The 20,140-nt window shown below is 46.4% G+C and overlaps 1 protein-coding gene across 1 annotated transcript; it reads left to right on the top strand.

Annotated features, from left to right (window-relative positions):
- The first annotated feature begins 14,403 nt into the window (after positions 1–14,403).
- Positions 14,404–16,375, top strand: LOC127335344 (serine/threonine-protein kinase OXI1). The gene is made up of 2 exons (XM_051361978.2): positions 14,404–15,043; positions 15,155–16,375. The coding sequence occupies exons 1-2, from the start codon at positions 14,637–14,639 to the stop codon at positions 16,134–16,136; spliced, it is 1,389 nt and encodes a 462-aa protein (XP_051217938.1). The 5' UTR covers positions 14,404–14,636; the 3' UTR covers positions 16,137–16,375.
- The last annotated feature ends 3,765 nt before the right edge of the window (positions 16,376–20,140 follow it).

Below are 20,140 nucleotides of genomic sequence, written 5' to 3'. Positions count from 1 at the left end.
ACTCTCTCGATCTTCCGCACTCACATACATTGCTCTGCCCATTGCCGTTGATGCCACCGCGCGCGTCTGACTCGCCACAGCACTCCGGAATCCAAGATGGCCGCCGAGGATCTTGAGTGGGAGAGATCCAAAATCTCCAACCAAGACACCAACATGCTGAAGAGGCTTGGCCTCATGAAGAAGGAGGACGCCATCCGCTTTCCCAGCGAAGAAAGCTACCCCAAGCCTCCAATGGAGTATCGGGTTAGTTTTGTTGATCACCTAATCCGCGGCCTTTCGGCCCCAATTCACGATTTCCTCCGCGGCCTTCTTTTCGTTTATGGGATTCAACTGCACCAGTTGACCCCCAATTCCATCCTTCACATTTCTATTTTCATCACACTTTGCGAATGCTTCCTCGGAATCCTCCCAATTGGGCTCGTGGAAACGCATTTTCTGCCTCCGCCGCATTGGCTACCACTACGTCACTTTTAACATTGGTGGTGTTGTTATCTGTGTTCGTACTGATGTCGACTCTTTCGACGTCAAGTTGCCTGATTCTGTCCAAGGCTGGCGGAAAATGTGGCTCTACATTCACGAAGAAAGCGCCAACTCCGTTGAGCACAACATAGTTCCTTTCGACGGAAGTGCCAGAATTCAGCGCCGCCGCTCCTGGGATGCCGAAGCTTCCGAGGAAGAGAAAAAGGCGACAGAGGCACTCATGTCTCGTATTCGTCGACTTCAAAACACTCGAGGCAAAGAGCTGTCTGGTGTTCAAATCACCGCCTACTTCCTTAGGATTAGAGTGCAGCCTCTTCTGCTCGCAAAAATCCCCTTTGGACGTATTCTGTAAAAATGACGCCAACAGAATCTCCGTGATCTTTCCACCAAGGACTTGGAGAAGTTGATTCGAAGACTTTCTCGCCTCGGGTAAAGACCCAATTCCTTCCTCTTGTCGCGTGGAACCGTAGCCGCCGCCAATCCACTCCCCGAGGTATTTTGTCTTCCCGAGTTTTTATCTTGTTTCGCACTTTCTCGCATCTCATTATATTGTCATCTCTTTAATTTTCCTTTGGTCACTATTTTTTACGTAACCATCCTACTATGACTTCCTTCCTCCTCTTCCGAGGGTGGAGAAGTCGAAGAACAGGCCATTGTTGCCGAAGATACTCAAGGTTCTTCTATTCCTGAAAGTGAAGTCGCGGGTTCTCACAAAGCTGCGGCTTCTCATGAAAAAGAAGTTGAGTCTCGAAGCCGTTGAATCGACGCAATCTCTTCCTCCTGCTGTTTCTCCAAGGAACAAAAGGAAAAGGACTGATGCCGAGGATTCTGGCACCTCTAAGGCTGAAGAAGTTGTTCCTTCTCATCCGAAGGCAGCTTACGATCCTTATGTTGAATCCCTCGTCAGCTCGTAAGTCGTCTTTATTTCTCCCTATTTTTGTACTCGAAATATTTATCTTGTCTTGCTTTTTATGCTGCCGATTTTTGATCAATAGTGATGACGAGGAAGAAGTTCCAACTACTGACGTGGCTCCTCGGACAAGCACGTCACGTACTGTACTTGCCTCAGACACGCTAGTTGAAGGAGAAGAAACCTCGCCTCCTCAACAAAACGTCGTCACCACTACTCCACCATCAAGCCCCCTTGCCCCTTCACCAAAAAGGACAAGGGTTGAAAAGATTGTTGAACCTGCCCCTCAGTTGGGCAGTTCGTCGACTCTGCTCTTAGATGATGTAAGCTTGTCGACATCTATATTTTCCTTATTTTTTTTTTTTAACACCTTTTCTTTTTTTCATGCCAATGTTTCTCTTGCTGTGTTCACCTTGAACAGCCTATGATCAAGGATCTTCTCCGCATCGGTTCCCAATTTATTGGGTACCGTGAATATGCTAATAGAGCCGAAGGTAACGACTTTTATACTTGCTGTTTTTCCTTGATTTTTTACTCCTGTTGCTTGTCGCGATTTTTGATCTTTCTTCTCTCTCTTTTCCATATCTCGACAGAGAAACTTGCAGAGGCCAACGAACGCGCCGACGCACTTGCTCGAAAACTTGAGCAAAGTGAAGCGGCTCGCAAGAAAACCGAACTCGCTGCTAGCAAAGCCAAGGCCGAAGCTGATGAAGCCAAGGCAAAAGCTGCTGGTGTCGAGGAACTGCAGAAAAAACTTGAGGATGCGATAGCTGCCTTAGATGAGCACAAAGCTGCGCAAGCTTCTCGTGAAGAAGGAATCCTCAAGCGTCTGAAAACTCAAAGCCGCCGCACTTTCAGTAATTTTGCTGATCCCTTCTATTTTTATGAGAATCGTTGTTTCTTGTCTTTTCACTAATGCTTTGTTTCCTTGACAGCCCAAACAAACCAGGATTTTGATCTGACGAATCCTGTCGATGATCCTGTCCTTGACGCACTTTCCTATCTGGAGCTTCATGGGTCCGAAATTCGTGAAGGTGTGTCGAATGCTAGCGCAGTATTGTCGGCATTGTTCCCCTACTTCTTCCCGAAGAAAGAGGAGCCTGCGACTTTCCTCAACCTTGCCAAGATGTTCAATACACCGGAAGACCTTGGACTGAAGATGCGCCAAGAAAATATGAAGGTTGCCGTTGAGAATACTGTCGCGTTGGTTGCTGACAATGACAGACTATTGACTGGATGAAAGTTGGCGACACCGAGCAGATAGAGCAATCAAGGTGGAAGTCGCTGATTAAGGCAGCCAAGCCCAACACAAAGAAGATTTTGGCCTATCTCGGGATTAAGCCATCGTCGACTCCTAGCTCGTCAAGGCCGGAGGTCTAGTTGCATGCCTCTGTTTTTCTTTCTGTTTCTTTTGCTCTTGTCGCCAAAGTAGTCATTTGGCGACATGTACTTCCTTAGCTCCACTGTAATGCCCTTGTAATTATTCCAAGAGATTAATGAAAACTCTATCTTTGCTTGTTGTTTGATGTTGTCTTGTTTAAATTTCAGTTGATATTTGATAACTATACTCCATCTTTCGCTCCTTCCAATGTTTCGCCTTCTTCTTCTCGCGCGAGGAGAGCTTTTGCTGATGCTGCACCTGTCGACGATACCTTGTCGCAAGAACTGGATGAACTTCGACAGCAACTTCAGTATGCGAAGAAGCAAACACTTGTGATGATGGAGCAATCTCGTAAGTCATCTGAAGCCGAAAAGGTTGCTCTTCAGCAAGCTCGCGAGGCCGTGGCTGCTAAGGAAATTGCTGCTTCCGAGGCTGAAAAGGCGACTACTCGAGAAAATTTCATGCTCGAATTAATGAATGAAGCCAGTGCAGATATGTCGGGTATGCTTGTTTCATCCTTTGATATCTTTCATCTTCATGCTATTGTCTCTTAAAGGTTTCCACTTCGTTGTTTTGATAGGTGCCTTTACTGATGCTGCTGCCGAGGAAGAAAGGGAAAATGCCAGGACGAACCTCCTTGTTAATCTTTCCCTGGACCATGGTTCTTTGTTTTGGGCTACCCCAGAGAGGACTCGCCAAATTGTCAGATTTCAAGATCGCACCTCTCAAACTCGCGATTTCCTTGACTTCTGTACCAAGACCTTGTCCATGGTTTACAACTCCATGTTTCCTCGGAACGTCCAACCAAAAACTCTTCCTGAATTGATGGAAAGGTTCAAGGATGCTCGCAGTATCCATGATTTTGTCAAAGCTCAACTGGTAGCTGGCGCCAGATTTGCTCTTATCATGCTCCAGATCTGCCACTCGAATCTTGACCTTACCCAAGTTGTCGCGAAAGTTCATCAAAAGGTAAAACGTCGAAGAGTTGGTGTTGACAGGATTAACACGAAGGTTACGCCTATAGCCGAAGAAATGATTGAGGACCTTCTTCGGATGGATGCTGACTTTTTTGCCGATGGCCATTATGCCGATTTTCTTGGTGCTGCCCCTGAAGAAAACAGAGTTACTCTTGATGACATATTGAATCAAGACTAGTTATTTTCCTCTTGTAGATATTTCTTCTTTGTAATCCATGACTATATTGTAAAGCAATCATTATATTTCTCTGTTTGTCTAGCCCCCGAGTGTTTCGGTGACTCTTTACTGTATTTGTATATTTGCGAGGTTTTGAACCAAGGCATTTATATATTTATGGCGAATATGAGCCCCCGAGCTTTTTATTGAGTACTATTTTGTATTTTTATTGACTCACGAGGTATTTGAATACCAAGGCAAGGCTTTTCTTTTGTCGATGAACTATATTGAAATTCGTCGGAGCAAATACTTTGATTATGTCGATAAAGAAGAAAAGTTATATTGCCACTATCTTTATTATATTGCAGCACCGCGAGCCCGCCTCATTAAAAACCTTCTCCGGCCCCACTCGGTGCCCCGAAAAAGGAAAAGAGTGCGTCTGAAAACTCGCGGGCGTTTCAGTACATTGAAGTTTTACAAGGACTATATTTCGACTCTAGGCGTAGAACCGCCTAAGTTGCGCCACGTTCCAGGGTTTGGCTCCTCCACCCCTGTCTTCTTGTCCTTTATCCTGTATGCTCCTCCTCCGATTACTTCCGTGACAATGTAAGGGCCAAGCCATGGTGACTCGAGTTTTTCATGACTTTTTTGCGTGAGTCGAAGAACTAGGTCTCCCACCTGAAAAGATCTTGGCCGCAAACGTCGACTGTGGTAATTCTTCAAGTCCTGTTGATATTTGGTTACCCGAGATAGTACTTCATCTCGAGCTTCATCAAGTGCGTCGACGTCGTCTTCTAGCGCTCTTCTCGACGTTTCTTCATCATATTCAGCGACACGTGGAGAGTTGTGCTCTATCTCGATTGGTAGTACTGCCTCTGCTCCATGAACCAGGAAAAACGGAGTTTCCTGCGTTGCTGTGTTTGGTGTTGTTCGGATGCTCCACAACACGCTTGGTAGTTCTTCTGGCCAAGTATGTCGAGCTTTTTCCAGTGGTCCTAACAAGCGCTTCTTGATGCCATTGCAGATGATGCCATTGGCTTTCTCGACTTGCCCATTGGTTTGAGGATGTGCAACTGACGCAAAGTTCAGCTTGATACCCACCTCTTCGCAATAATCTTTGAATTCATGGGATGTGAAGTTACTGCCGTTGTCTGTGACGATGCTGTGGGGCACTCCAAATCTGAAGACGAGGCCTTTTACGAATTTTATCATGCGGATGCTCCGTCTGGTGAATTTATCGGCTTCGCTTCTATCCACTTTGTAAACTTATCGACAACTACCAAAGATGTACTCCTTTCCTCCTGGCCAGGATTTGTGTAACTTGCCCACCATATCAAGTCCCCATTGAGCAAAGGGCCATGACAATGGTATTGGTGCTAGCTCTGCTGCTGGAGAGTGAGGTTTTGCGGCAAACCTTTGACACGCGTCGCAAGTTCTTACTATGTCCTTGGCGTCCTCGATTGCTGTCAACCAGTAGAATCCTGCCCGAAAGACCTTGGCTGCGATAGCTCGACTACTTGCGTGGTGGCCACATATTCCTTCGTGTACATCCTTCAGAATTATTCTTCCTTCTTCGGGTGTGACGCACCTTTGCAAGACGCCTGAAATACTTCGCTTATACAATTCTCCCTTGACCACCGTGAAAGCTTTGGAGCGTCGAATTACTCGCCTTGCCTCGACTGGATCGTCGGGTATTTCTTTCCTGAGGATGTATGATATGTACGGCTGCATCCACGGTATCTGTATCACCATGACCAGGTCCTGATCTTCTTCTTCTTCCTCTTGCTTTTCCTTGGTAGCCCCCGAGGATTTCTTCTCCTTCTTTTTTGATTTTGTCGACTTAGTGGATCTTTCTGTTATCTCTTCCCAGAATACCCCTGGCGGGACTGCAAGGCATTGCAACCCGATGTTTGCAAGAACGTCGGCTTCGTCGTTGCTCAATCTACTAATATGATTTACTTCGCATCCATCGAACAACTTCTCGAGCTCGTTGTACACCTCCTTGTATGCCATCATGCTATCATTGACTGCGTCACATTGGTTCATAACTTGTTGTGCCACCAACTGTGAGTCGCCAAAGATTTTCAGTCGAGTTGCACCACAGGCTTTCGCCATCTTCATCCCGTGTATGAGGGCCTCATATTCTGCTTCATTGTTAGATGCGTTAGGGAATGTCATCCGAAGGATGTACTTCAATTTGTCGCCTTCAGGTGATATGAGTACTACTCCTGCGCCAGCCCCTTCTAGTCTCTTGGACCCATCAAAGTTCATGGTCCAGGTTCTCGATAAATCTGGGGGTCCTGTGTTTTGCAACTCCATCCACTCTGCGATGAAGTCCGGCAGAACTTGCGACTTGATTGCTTTTCTTTTTTCATACGTGATGTCCCGAGGGGAAAGTTCTATTCCCCAAAGGGAGACACGACCCGTAGCTTCTGGGTTGTTCAATATATTTGACAAAGGAGCTTCATTGACCACTATGATCGGGTGTGCCGAAAAATAGTGGCGCAATTTTCGTGCTGTCGTGAACACTCCATATGCTATTTTTTGGTACTGAGGATACCTTTGTTTTGAGGGCGATAAAACTTCGCTGACGAAGTATACTGGCCTCTGCACGCCGTGGAGTTTTCCTTCTTCTTCCCTTTCGACAACTAGCACCGTGCTCACCACTTGGGGCGTGGCTGCGATATACAGCAGGAGAGGTTCCCTTTCTTTTGGCGCCACCAGAATTGGTGGTGTCGAAATTGTGCGCTTCAAATCCTCGAAAGCTCTGTCGGCTTCTTCGTTCCACTGGAATTTATCTCCTTGTTTTATCAAAGCGTAGAACGGCAGCGCTTTTTCTCCCAACCTCGCGACGAATCTGCTCAAAGCTGCGACTCGCCCAGTTAGCTGTTGTATTTCTTTCAACTTTGTTGGCTTCCTCATTGTTACGATAGCTTGTATTTTATCGGGATTTGCTTCAATCCCTCTTGCTGAGACTAGGAATCCCAGAAGTTCTCCTGCTGGGACGCCGAAAGAACACTTCGTCGGGTTCAATTTGAGGCAGAACTTATCAAGGTTGTCGAAGGTTTCCTTGAGATCCTCGATCAGCGTTGCCCCCTTTTTTGACGTTATGACGACATCATCAATGTATACTTGCACGTTCTTCCCAATCTGTGTCGCCAAACACTTCTGCATCATCCTCTGATATGTTGCTCCCGCATTTTTTAGACCAAAGGGCATTGTTCTGTAGCAAAACACACCGTAAGGTGTAATAAACGCGGTCTTTACTTCATCTTCTTCTTTCAATCTGATCTGGTTATAACCAGAATATGCGTCCAGGAAGGAAAGACGTTCACATCCAGCCGTGGAGTCGATAATTTGATCGATCCTCGGGAGGGGAAAGTGATCCTTTGGACAATGTTTATTGAGACACGTAAAGTCGACGCACATGCGAAGGACCTTAGTGTTTTTCTTCGGCACCAGCACAGGATTTGCTACCCATGTGGCTTCTGTGAATATCTCTTTGATAAAACCAGCTTCTTGTAGTCGATTGATTTCTGACAGCATGGCTTTGCGGTTTGGTTCAAAACGCCGCAAAGGTTGTTTGATTGGTCTCGCTAGTGGATCCAAGTTTAGGTGGTGCTCGGCAAGTTCCCCGGGTACTCCTGGCATGTCACTGGACACCATGCGAAGATTTTCCAAGTGCTCACGGAGGAACTCGACGAGCGCTTTCCTATGCGATATCCATGTCGTTTGCGATAGATGTCGTCTTTTTCGGTCTCTGTCGGGTGAATCTGCACCTCTTTTGAATTTTTCTCGCATCGAAAGTTGATTCTTTGTTTGGCCTTCCAACGTCCGGGCAAGATGCGTCGTAATCAGTCATGCTTTTTGACGCCAAGTACTCAGCTTGCATTCCGAAGGTTTCTGACAACCGGTGAAAATCCTTGTCGCACTTATCGGCTAAGGCAAAGCTTCCTTTGACTGTGATTGGTCCCTTTGGTCCAGGCATCCTCCACAACAGGTATGTATAGTGTGGCACCGCCATAAATCTAGCATATGCTGGTCGTCCCAACAGAGCGTGGTATTGCGACGGAAAATCCACGACTTCAAATTCGAGCTTCTCGATTCTATAATTTTCTCGGGTCCCAAACTGAACGTCGAGATTGATCTTTCCCAATGGATAACTTGGTTTCTCCGGTGTGATGCCGTGGAACCTTGTGTCTGTTGGTTTCAAGTTTGCTAAGGATATGTTCATCTTCCTCAATGTATCTGCATACATAAGGTTTAAGCTGCTGCCGCCGTCTATGAACACTCGAGAAACATCAAATCCCGCGATAACTGCTGGCAGAATAAGTGCTGACTGCCCTGGTCGAGGAACTTGCTGCGGATGATCTGCTATTGTGAAGCCGATATCTTGTCCTGACCAATTAAGGTACTCAACTGTTGGTGGAGGCATTTTCTCTGCCATAAACACCTGTCGTGAGATTACTTTCTGAGCTCTATTGGACGGCCTTCCTTTCTGAATCATCGACACTGCTCCGTTGGAGTTAGGATCAACATAAGGTGGAGGTGGAGGTGCTGCCGCTATTCTGAGCTGATGCCGATTGTCGTCTGTAATCGCGGGAGGAGGCGGCAAGTGAATCTCGCTTCTGGGTTCTCGAGGATTTCTCTGTGCTGCCCGTGCATTAGCGTTTTCTGCATACCGCAACATTGCTTGAAAATTTCGACAATCTTTCTGCAAGTGCCCTGACTGTCTTTTACCGTTGCTGTCGAGGAAAAAATGCATCTGGCACGGTCCATTCATCATCTCTTCAGGGGACACGAAAGGCCTTGGGAACCTAGGCCCGCTATTTTGCCTGTTGCGTGAATCATCCCTGTTATCACCTCGCTGTTCATTGCTTCTCTGGTAATCATCTCTATTGCTTCCTCCTGTATTTGTCCGAAATCCTGCCTATGGATATACATGTTACAAGTTGAAAGCACTTGTTATATTGCACTTGTTATATTGCACTTGTTATATTGATTCCTACATACTTGCATATTGCACTTGTTATATTACTTTGCATTGACAACTATCCATGAGATATACATGTTACAAGTTGAAAGCAACCGCTGAAACTTCATCTTCCTTTGTGTTGCTTCAATACCTTTACTTTGAATTATTGCTTTATGAGTTAACTCTTATGCAAGACTTATTGATGCTTGTCTTGAAGTGCTATTCATGAAAAGTCTTTGCTTTATGATTCAGTTGTTTACTCATGTCATTACCATTGTTTTGATCATTGCATTCATTACATATGCTTTACAAATAGTTTGATCAAGGTTATGATGGCATGTCACTCCAGAAATTATCTGTGTTATCGTTTTACCTGCTCGGGACGAGCAGAACTAAGCTTGGGGATGCTGATACGTCTCCGACGTATCGATAATTTCTTATGTTCCATGCCACATTATTGATGTTATCTACATGTTTTATGCACACTTTATGTCATATTCGTGCATTTTCTGGAACTAACCTATTAACAAGATGACGAAGTGCCAGTTCCTGTTTTCTGCTGTTTTTGGTTTCAGAAATCCTAGTAACGAAATATTCTCGGAATCGGACGAAATCAACGCCCAGGTTCCTATTTTTCCCGGAACCATCCAGAACACCCGAGAGCCGCCAGAGGGGAGCCCTGGGGGCCCCACACCACACCCTGGCACGGCCAGAGGGGGGGCCGCGCCGCCCTATGGTGTGGGCCCCCTAGAAGCCCTCCTGCGCCGCCTCTTCGCCTATATAAAGCCTCCGTCGCGAAAACCCTGATGCGTTCGACAAAACCCACAGAAACCTTCCAGAGCCGCCGCCATCGCGAAGCCAAGATCTGGGGGACAGGAGTCTCTGTTCCGGCACGCCGCCGGGACGGGGAAGTGCCCCCGGAAGGCTTCTCCATCGACACCGCTGCCATCTCCACCGCCATCTTCATCACCGCTGCTGCTCCCATGAGGAGGGAGTAGTTCTCCATCGAGGCTCGGGGCTGTACCGGTAGCTATGTGGTTAATCTCTCTTCTATGTACTTCAATACAATGATCTCATGAGCTGCTTTACATGATTGAGATTCATATGTGTTTTGTATCACAATTCATCTATGTGCTCTCTAGTGATGTTATTAAAGTATTCTATTCCTCCTGCATGGTGTAAAGTGGACAGGGTGTGCATCATGTAGTTCTTGGCTTAGTTTATGATCGTGATCTCTTATGGATTGTGAAGTTAACTATTACTATGATGGTATTGATGTGATCTATTTGGTTGTGTTGATCTATCTTACACTATAAGGTTACTTAAATATGAACAAATTGTGGAGCTTGTTAACTCCGGCATTGAGGGTTCGTGTAATCATACGCAATGCGTTCATCATCCAACAAAAGTGTAGAGTATGCATTTATCTGTTCTGTTATGTGATCAATGTTGAGAGTGTCCACTAGTGAAAGTCTAATCCCTAGGCCTTGTTCCTAAATACTGCTGCGTTACTACTGCTTGTTTACTGTTTCACTGTGTTACTACTGCTGCAATACTACCACCATCAACTACACGCCAAAGAAGCTATTTTCTCGGGCACCGTTGCTCGCTCATATATATTCATACCACCTGTATTTCACTATCTCTTCGCCGAACTAGTGCACCTATTAGGTGTGTTGGGGACACAAGAGACTTCTTGCTTTGTGGTTGCAGGGTTGCATGAGAGGGATATCTTTGACCTCTTCCTCCCTGAGTTCGATAAACCTTGGGTGATCCACTTAAGGGAAAACTTGCTGCTGTTCTACAAACCTCTGCTCTTGGAGGCCCAACACTGTCTACAGGAAAGGAGGGGGAACGTAGACATCAGCGATCTTCCCACATGAGTAGGCATTCCAAGATATTTTTCATGAAATGATTCATTAGTAACTGCCAGAGTTTCCATTACCTTTTGTTTAGTGTCACTAGAGCAATGAGTACCAAAGTAGATAGATGACTTCTCAAGATTAATTTGCTGGCCTGAACCGTCACAATACAAATGTAGAGCCTCTTTTAGAGACTGAACACTACGCTGATCACTTCTAGCAAAGAAAATGCTATCGTCGGCAAAAAGGAGATGTGAGATAGGAGGGCCTTGATGACCATTTTTAATACCTTGTAGTTGACCAGAAGACTCCTTGTGTAGAAGCACACTAGACAAGCCTTCGGTGCATAGAAGGAACATGTAAGGGCTGATTGGGTCTCCATGTCGGATGCCTCTTGTTGGAATCACTGGATTTGTGAGTTGTCTATTAACCCGGACAGCATAACGACCTGAGGTTACACATCTCATCACAGTGTTGATCCACTCAGGTGCAAAACCAAGTCTGCTTAGGCATCCATGTAAGTAGGTCCACTCAACTCGATCATATGCTTTAGTCATGTCAATCTTGAGGGCAAAGTATGGTCTCTTGGATCGTTGTTGTCGAATTGTGTGAAAACACTCAAAACCAATCAAGGCATTATCCGTGATTAATCTTCCCGGAACAAAAGCACTTTGTTGTTCGGAGATTATTGCCGGCAAGAGAGACTTGAGCCTATTAGCCAACACTTTCGAAGCTATTTTGTAGAGTACATTGCAAAGGCTTATCGGTCTAAAGTTATTTAGGTGTTTTGGCCTTGCAACCTTTGGAATTAGAACAATCACAGAGTCACAAAAACCATCAGGAATTGGCTTTCCATTCAAAAAGCATCTGAGAGCATGGCAAACATCTTCCTTCAAGAATTCCCACTGTGTTTGGTAAAAAGTGCAGGGAAACCATCAGGTCCCGGCGCCTTTGTTGGTCCCATTTGAAACAAGGCAATTTTTTATTTCTTCGTCCGTATACGGCTTACATAGATCAGCATTCATGTTGTCATCCACTTTGCGCGGAATAGCCTGAAGAACTACATCAAGGGAGCCACACGGTTGAGTAGTAAACAGATTACCATAAAAACTTTGCACCATACCTTTGATTTCATCTTGGTTTTCAGTAATTGAGCCATCATAACGGGCCAGAAAATTAATTGTATTTGTACGTCTACGTGCTGATGCCTGGGCATGAAAGAAAGCCGTGTTCTGGTCACCTTCACGAAGCCAGTCCACCCGGGAGCGTTGTCTAGCCATGATTTCTTTCCGCTCGAAAAGTTCACATAATTGTCTCTCCAAAAAACGCTCCTCCATAATCACTGCTTCCGAGAGAGAGGTCGACCGTAGACCTTTGAGACGCCTTTCCAACTTACGAATATTGGATCTGATCGAGCCAAAAGACTGTCTCTCCCATTGTTTGAGAGCGCCTGCCACTCGATTCAAATTGGACCATGTAGATTGCAGCGATAAAGGAGACTCATCCCTGCCTTCCGCCCAAGCCTTCTCTATGACCTCTCTGTAATCAGTAGCTCTCAGCCACATAGCTTCAAACTTGAAACCTTGCTGCACTAGACGGGGATTATAAGGAGTCTTTCCTATGTCATAAGGATTCTTGCAGAGGCTGGGGCACATCCCCCATTTCGAAAAAAAAAATGTCATAAGGATTCTACCCTTTATTGAGAGCAATATGGACAGCGTAGTGATCAGATGACGTGGTGATCACATTCTCAACCAAACAATCCTCATATAGATTCGAAAACTCGACATTAGCCACCCCTCGGTCTAGTCGGGCTTTGACATGGCGGTGAGGGTCCTGACGATTAGACCAAGTATATTTAGGGCCACAAAAACCCAAGTCAACAAGGCCGCAATCAGCCAAGCATTGTTGGAAGGCACTGATCTGCTTATCTGTTCTCTCTCGAAGGCCTTGATGTTCATCGTGGCATAACACCTCATTAAAATCCCCACAACAAATCCATGGACCATTCCACTGTGCATGCATAAACCGCAGAAAGTCCCAAAAGTGGCATCTATTTTCTCTCCGTGGTTCACCATACAGGAAAGTAGCCCTCCAAATAGGTCCATATTCAGGCTTGACATGAACATCAATACATCTATTGTTGAAAGCCTTCAGAGAGACATTGATTGAAGATAACCAAAACAAACACAAGCCCCCACTTTGGCCGTCACTACTAACAGCGAAGGAATTTGAAAATCCCAGTGACCACATGAAATTTCTTGCCCTTTTATCTGTCATTTTTGTCTCCGACAAGAAAAGGAGGGATGGGCGATATGTCTTCAACAACCAGCGCAGCTCACCAATTGTAGAATCCGTCCCTAAACCTCGACAATTCCAACAGAGAATCACCAAACATGCTAAAGTCTGAAGGTGGTGCCGGTCCATATTTGTTATCCCACCTTCCTCGCCTGCCTCGCGTGCTTCCCGTCTCCCTAGCCGAACTCCTCCTGCAAAGCACTGCTCCACTTCCCGGGGTTAAAGAGAGGACAGCGTCACGGCAGTGGAGGATGGAGATGCGGCCGCCGCGGAAGGTGGATGGGAAATCGCGGATGGGGAGGATGCTGCTGGTAAGAGGAAACGATGCATGTGCTGGCGATTTGGTGGTGGAGAAGCAAAATCGCCTACGGTGGTGAAAATGGCGGAGACCAACCTTGTTTGCGTGTCGGATTTTTCCTCTGCTTCTAGTGCTTATGGAGCTTAAAATTGGGGATTTTTCAGAGTGGAGAACAAACGAGTAGGAAGGAATCTGGGGAGAGAAGAGGAATCAGAGCAGATTGAGAAAGAATCGGAAGGGAGAGGAGAACGGCATCCGCCAGTCGCCGGCAAATCGCCACAAACGCCACAGGGCAGACTCGGGAGACCCAACCAGGGAATTTCTCATGCGTTTGTTGATACTGCACGTCAGTCTTATGCAAGTTGAGCTAGTATTAAGGGCAAAGAAAAAGCAGGGCAATCTCCCTCTCTTTCTTCTTTCACTTATATAACTGGTTATGCCATTGGATTCATTTTATTTGAAGGTTTTCGATTCATACTCAAAATAAGTTTCCAATGATATAATCTTCGTGACATATATCTCATAGTTTGTTGATTAAATTTAATGTTTAAATTTTTCCTCAAAGTGCGTAATACCCTAATAACCCGGTGTGAGGTAGTATGTTATTACCTCCATTTCAAAACATAAACTTTTTTATTTTAAAAAGGGGTAAAAAAATTCAAGACAGACATAGTGATTCTAATTAAGTGTCTGCTAATTTCCATATAAGGTTTCCCGCAAAAAAAAAAGATCCATATAAGGTTAGTCGAATTCTTGAAATTTTCGTAAGGACAAAGCTAGAAATAGACTTAGTCCGGAGGGAGATCAGGTGAAGTGATGCTCCCCAGCACAGGATTAGTTGCTTCCTTGTGAATTACTCGTGCGCTGACCGACAGACCGAAGGAACAACTCTTCTAGAATCCCCTGCAAAAACAACAATCTCGGCGCAGGACGACTGGACTGGAGTAGGGCCCCGGCAACCGCGGTCAGAACATAACACATACATAGACCCCACGAAATCCCTTGATTTTTCCTCTCTCCACACGCAGTCGATTAAAAAATTTCCCCGTTCAAAACAGTCGCAGGTGGTGCGCGGCCGCGGCGAGTGCTTCGTCACCAAGGGAAAGCAAGAAGAGTACTCGTAGCCTTGCCCGCCGCATAAAACCAACGCCACGCAGCAAACGAGCAGGAGAGGCCTCCAATCGAATTCGGGAAAAATACCAAAATCGCACCGCAACAAATCCCCATCCCCTCGCGCGGCCCGGGCACCAACCCTCACTCGCCACTCCAATCTCGCCACCGCCGTCGTCCTCGCGGCCATGACGGCAGAGGCGCTCTCGCCGCCGCCGGAGCCGCGGCAGCTGACGCTGGCGGACCTCAGGGCGGTGTCCGTCCTCGGCCGCGGCGCCAAGGGCGTCGTGTTCCACGTCGTGCCCGGGGAGGGCGGCGACGAGGACAGCGGTGGCACCGCCATGGCGCTCAAGGCGGTGTCGCGCGAGGCGGCGCGCCACAAGAAGGCCGGCAGCGGCGGCGGGGACGGGCACCGCCGGATCTGGTTCGAGCGCGACGTGCTCCTCGCCCTGCGCCACCCGCTCCTCCCCGCCCTCCGCGGCGTCCTCGCCACCGACGCCGTCGTCGGCTTCGCCATCGACCGCTGCGGCGGCGGCGACCTCAACTCCCTCCGACGGCGCCAGACCGAGAAGATGTTCTCCGATTCCGTCATACGGTACGCGCCCGCTCTCTGATCAACCATCAACCCACAGTCACGCCGTTGCGCCACGCGCTAAGAACAATAATCGCAGAACTGATCAGTTATGAAATAATTCCCAATTCTCAGGTTCTACGCGGCGGAGCTGGTCCTAGCGCTGGAGTACCTGCACAGCATCGGGATCGTGTACCGGGACCTGAAGCCGGAGAACGTGATGATCCAGGACAGCGGCCACATCATGCTCGTCGACTTCGACCTCTCCACGCGGCTCCCCATCGCGCCGCCGGAGCCGGAACCCTCCGCCGCCCCCAAACCGTCACCCATCCCCACCACCCCGTCGCTCACCCGCAAGAGGTCCCCCGCCGCCATGTGCTTCCGGTTCCGCTCGGCCAGCACCAGCGCCAAAACCAAAACCAAAACCAACCCGGCCGCGCCGACGGACTCGCCGCCGTCGCCGCCGTCGACCTCGCGGACGGCCTCCACCTCCTCATCAACCTCCTCCACGACCTCCTCCTCCACGACCACCACCGCCTCGCGCACCCCCGCGGCCAAGTCCAACTCCTTCGTCGGCACGGAGGACTACGTGGCCCCGGAGATCATCGCCGGCAGCGGCCACGACTTCATCGTCGACTGGTGGGGGCTCGGCGTGGTGCTCTACGAGATGCTCTACGGCCGCACGCCCTTCCGGGGCCAGAACCGCAAGGAGACCTTCTACCGCGTGCTCACCAAGCAGCCGGAGCTCGTCGGCGAGAAGACGGACCTGCGGGACCTCATCGCGCGCCTCCTCGAGAAGGACCCGGCCAAGCGCATCGGCGCGCGCGGGATCAAGGCACACGCCTTCTTCCGCGGCGTCGACTGGGACCGCATCCTCCGCGTCGCCCGCCCGCCCTACATCCCCGACCCGGCGTCCCGTGACGACGAGGGGGAGGACGGCGAGGTGCTCGACGTCGAGAAGGTCGTGCGCGAGACGTTCGCGGCCAAGGACGGCGAGGCCGCCGCGGCGGCGGTTGATGACGAGAAGAAGGCTTCCCCTGACGTGGGCGTCACGGGCGGCGACGGTGAGCGGAGGGTGGATCCGTCAAAAGATGGCGATTTCTCCGTGTTTTTCTGAGCTGTTGATATTTCTCTCTACTACTACAGTAGCATTTTCTTAGGCAATTTTAATTATTTGTTAATATATTTATCCTCGTAGAAAATTCTATAGTATTAGTAGACGGATGAGTACATAATTAATGACGTGCTCATGTGTTCTTTGCTGGATACTTTGCCCCGTGATCAGGGGATTATCCAAGCAAGTATATGAACCGTAATAATGAATGAATAATGAACGGTCAAACGGTATATTGGCTAGATGAGCTCCTTTGACGTCTGTTTCTGCAGTTTGTGCTCAGTGCCTCCTTGTCCTTGATCGGCCTTCAAGTTGCAGATGCTGATATAATCTGTTCTCGCGCCATACATCAGAGGTTGCCATCTTATTTTGGACACATTCAGAGTAGATTGGAACCCGATGACTCGGGTAGAACTTTCTCCGGGAGAAGATACAACCCCGTTCATTTCAAAGAAATTGCTACGGCGAATTCCGGTCTTCTCCGAGACGCGCTGAGGCGTGGTGTCCACATGGTGAAGATCAGGTGTGGCCACCAGCCAGCTCCTGTTGCGCTCTGCAGACTGCTATGGGTTCAGACTTCAGAGACTTCAATTACTGTAATAAACGAGCTGAAATCTGGCGTCCAGCGAGCTGGCACAGTGATGGAGCACAGGCACACGCATGTGGAGGATGGATCGCTGCCGTCGTTGCAATTGGTGTGGTGAGCAGCTAATGCCATTGAGCCATTGCCAATTTGTCAGGAATACACTATGCAGAACACGAGCCTAGTTTTGGCCAGGAAGGTTAACTGTTGTGAAGGAATTAACCGAGTGGTGGTAGATGCCTTGGTCCCAAGTCCCAAGACCACCAACTATTCGGACCACGGTGGGGAGAAGGAATATGCCAGCTCCTTGCGCCATCCACCACCGAACCCACGAGGCCATGGCGTGCGTGACCGTGCGCGCAGCGTCATCCGTTGTGAATGCATTTGTGCGTGCAAGTGCAAGAGCATATCATGTGGACCAAGCGGCGGTGAGAGCATGTGTACCTGTACGGTACCACCCTGATAGGTTCCAGTCGAGCTCGCGTTACCATCCACCACGAGCGATTATTCGCCGTCTCGTATTTGGCAATGTGACGGTATATATGCGTCCTTGTGCAAGGAATCGGCAAAAGTCCCGTGGGTGGCCTAGCTTGCGTGTACATTCGGTGCTCTTAATTTTTTTAGTATTTAACAAAACACATTGTATGTAGATATGCTCGTAAATATGTACATACACTTAACCTTATAAAGGTACGTACGCATGTCTATTACTGTAAACACCTCCCAAAAAATTGAAAGAATGTACCGCCTCTTAGCACGCGAGCAAAGGAATTTTCTAATCATACACAAAGGCGATTTTTTTCTGAATACGCATTTATTCCTACATAAAAAAAACAGTGCTCATGCAAGTTTCTCGAGAAAAAAGTTAATAAAAAATACAGAGTACCGGAGAAAGATGTTGAACTTTTATTTTACCTGGCAACAGATTATACCTATGTGAGACAATTTAAGACAATTGCTGATTCCCGGCTAGCTTCGAATTAACTTAGTGCTCTGCTAGGTTTAAGCTCAGTCAGGTTTAGGCACGATGAATCTGTATCATGGTTTCCGCATCCTATGATTTGTAGGTGGAGTTGCAACTGAGATTTTTTTATTTACAACAGAAATTTTTTAGTAGTAGGTCGTGATGCAACTTGATTTCTTTTTCCTGCCACCAAATTTGGTTGCAACTGGAATTTTTAAATCATGTGAGAGAGAGAGAGAGAGTTGTTATTAAAAGTAATACACATTATACAAAAAGTAACCACACAGTAGAAAATATTCATGTAGTAAATAAAAAATTGTGGAAGTTTTGCTTTATTTTTACATCACTTACCGCACCCATAATTTAAAATCTACACTCCAAAAAAGAGTTTTGTTGTGCTCTGTTGCGCTATGCTTAACTTGTTTTTGTACTTGGTGACAGTTCGTTTGTTTCTACGAATATACTAACCATGTACAACATAAAAAATAATTGGTTACCCTGGCAACGAATAAAAAGCATAATTGGTTAACTAAAATGCAACTATCATAATAAATACACATCGTCATTGCAAACGTGGCGTAAACAAATAGAAAATTGGAAACTAACAAACTCCTTGCGCTGATTGTGACTCGTGCATCCTCAAAACTAGGGGGTCGAGGTAAAGTTCTCTTCCAATAAAAGCAAGCCGAATTCCTTTTCCTAAAGACATCAAATCTACTTAGGCTGGTTATAGTGCATAGTATTATATAGTTGTATCACGCATATGATACTTGTCTATAATACTATGGTGGTATTATATAGCAGTGTCATAATCTTCTAAATTTATTATTTTGTAGAATCTCAATACAAATCTATGTACAAGATCTATTTCACATTAACTTTTCTCATAACGTGCACTATGCTACGGTATGTTACTCTAACCTAACTGCCCTTCTTCATTAGATGCTACATCAGCATTTTTGTGGGTGTATGATGCATGATACTACCTAAGATACTAGCACTATGGCCAGCCTTAGCAGCTTATCAATGTAAATCTTGTGTGCTTTAACGGTGAGCTGTCAATGCCAATGCTCTAGTTTACATGATTATACCTAAACGAGATAATTTAATCGAATTGCTAATTCTCGGTTTGCTAGGAAATAATTTAGCGCTCAACCATGTTTAAAGGTGATGAATCTGTATGATTTATAAGTGGAATTGCAAGTGAGAGATTTTAATTACAACTGAAAACTTTTAGTACCAAGTTGAGTTACATCTGATTTTGTTTCAGTTAGAAGTTAGGTTGCAACTGGAATTTTTAAATCGCAAGAGAGCAGTAACTAAAAAAGGATACACACCGTACAACAAGTAATCACACAATAGAAAATATTTATATAGTACGAGTTGAGTGTGGCATTTTGTAGCTCGAGGTACATGTAGCCTGTTTTTTAAATTCAAAAATAGCATTTCATAGTTTCAAAAAAATATGAATGGAAATTCTTGAGATAGATAATGTTATACTCTACCACTGTGAAAAAAGCAATACGAAAAACTGAGTATTTTGGGATGTGCAAAATTCACAAATCCGTGGATCTGGAACAGTATAGATTTTGAAACCTCCAAAATTTGTCAGAATTTGTCGTTTTTCTGTAGCCTCGAATATAATGTATTTCATCATAAGATTTTGCACAGTAGTAGAGTACATCATTGCCTACATCAAGAATTCTTTTCAGAATTTTTTAAAACTTTAAAATGTTGAATTCGAATTTTGTAAAAGAAAAAAGAGAGCCATGTAGCTCGGCCTACATTTGGACTTTCCGAAGTTACCCAGGGGAGTTTTGATATATTTTCATATCACTTGTCACACCCATAATTTAAAATCTCCACTGCAAAGCAGTGTTTTGCTGACGTTGTGTTACGCTATGCCGAACTTATTTTGTACTTGGTGACTATTTCTAGAAATACAGCCTTGTACGACATAAAAAATAATTGGTTAGCCAGAGGACAAAGAAAATAGCAGAATTGGTTAAGTGAAATGCGACTACCACAATAAATACATCGTCATGCCGAACGTGGCGTAAACAAAGAGAAAATCAAACACTAACAAACTCCCTTATGCTGAGAGTGACTCGTGACATCCTCAAAATTGGGGGGTCCAGGTAGAAGTTCTCTTCCAATAAGAGCAAAGGCCAAAACTCCTTCTGCAGCAAGCCTAACTCTTTTTCCCAAAGACAATAAGACATCAAATCTGTTTAGCAGCTGATCAAGACAAATCTGGTGTTCTTTAACGGGACCTGTCAACGCCATTGTTCTAGTTTACCGGATCCATGATACGTACGTCGGAGCCGCTCTCGTCCTCCACGTACCCGTACCCGGGTCCAATGAGACGGTGACGCTGTCGCACGGGTACAAGAAGTCAACAACAAATTAAGCATTGTTTACCCGCAAAAACAAAAGCCGAGCGGCGCCGGTGTGTGCTCC

The sequence above is a fragment of the Lolium perenne genome, chromosome 2 (genome assembly GCF_019359855.2).
Source record: "Lolium perenne isolate Kyuss_39 chromosome 2, Kyuss_2.0, whole genome shotgun sequence".
NCBI lineage: Eukaryota > Viridiplantae > Streptophyta > Magnoliopsida > Poales > Poaceae > Lolium > Lolium perenne.
Note: the sequence above shows the minus strand (reverse complement) of the source record. Positions and strands in the feature narration are given on the sequence as shown.

Coding starts and splice junctions, on each gene's coding strand:
- LOC127335344 (XM_051361978.2), top strand. CDS start 14,637: ATGACGGCAGAGGCGCTCTCGCCGCCGCCGGAGCCGCGGCAGCTGACG. Junction 15,044..15,154: donor TTCTCCGATTCCGTCATACG/GTACGCGCCCGC, acceptor CCCAATTCTCAG/GTTCTACGCGGCGGAGCTGG.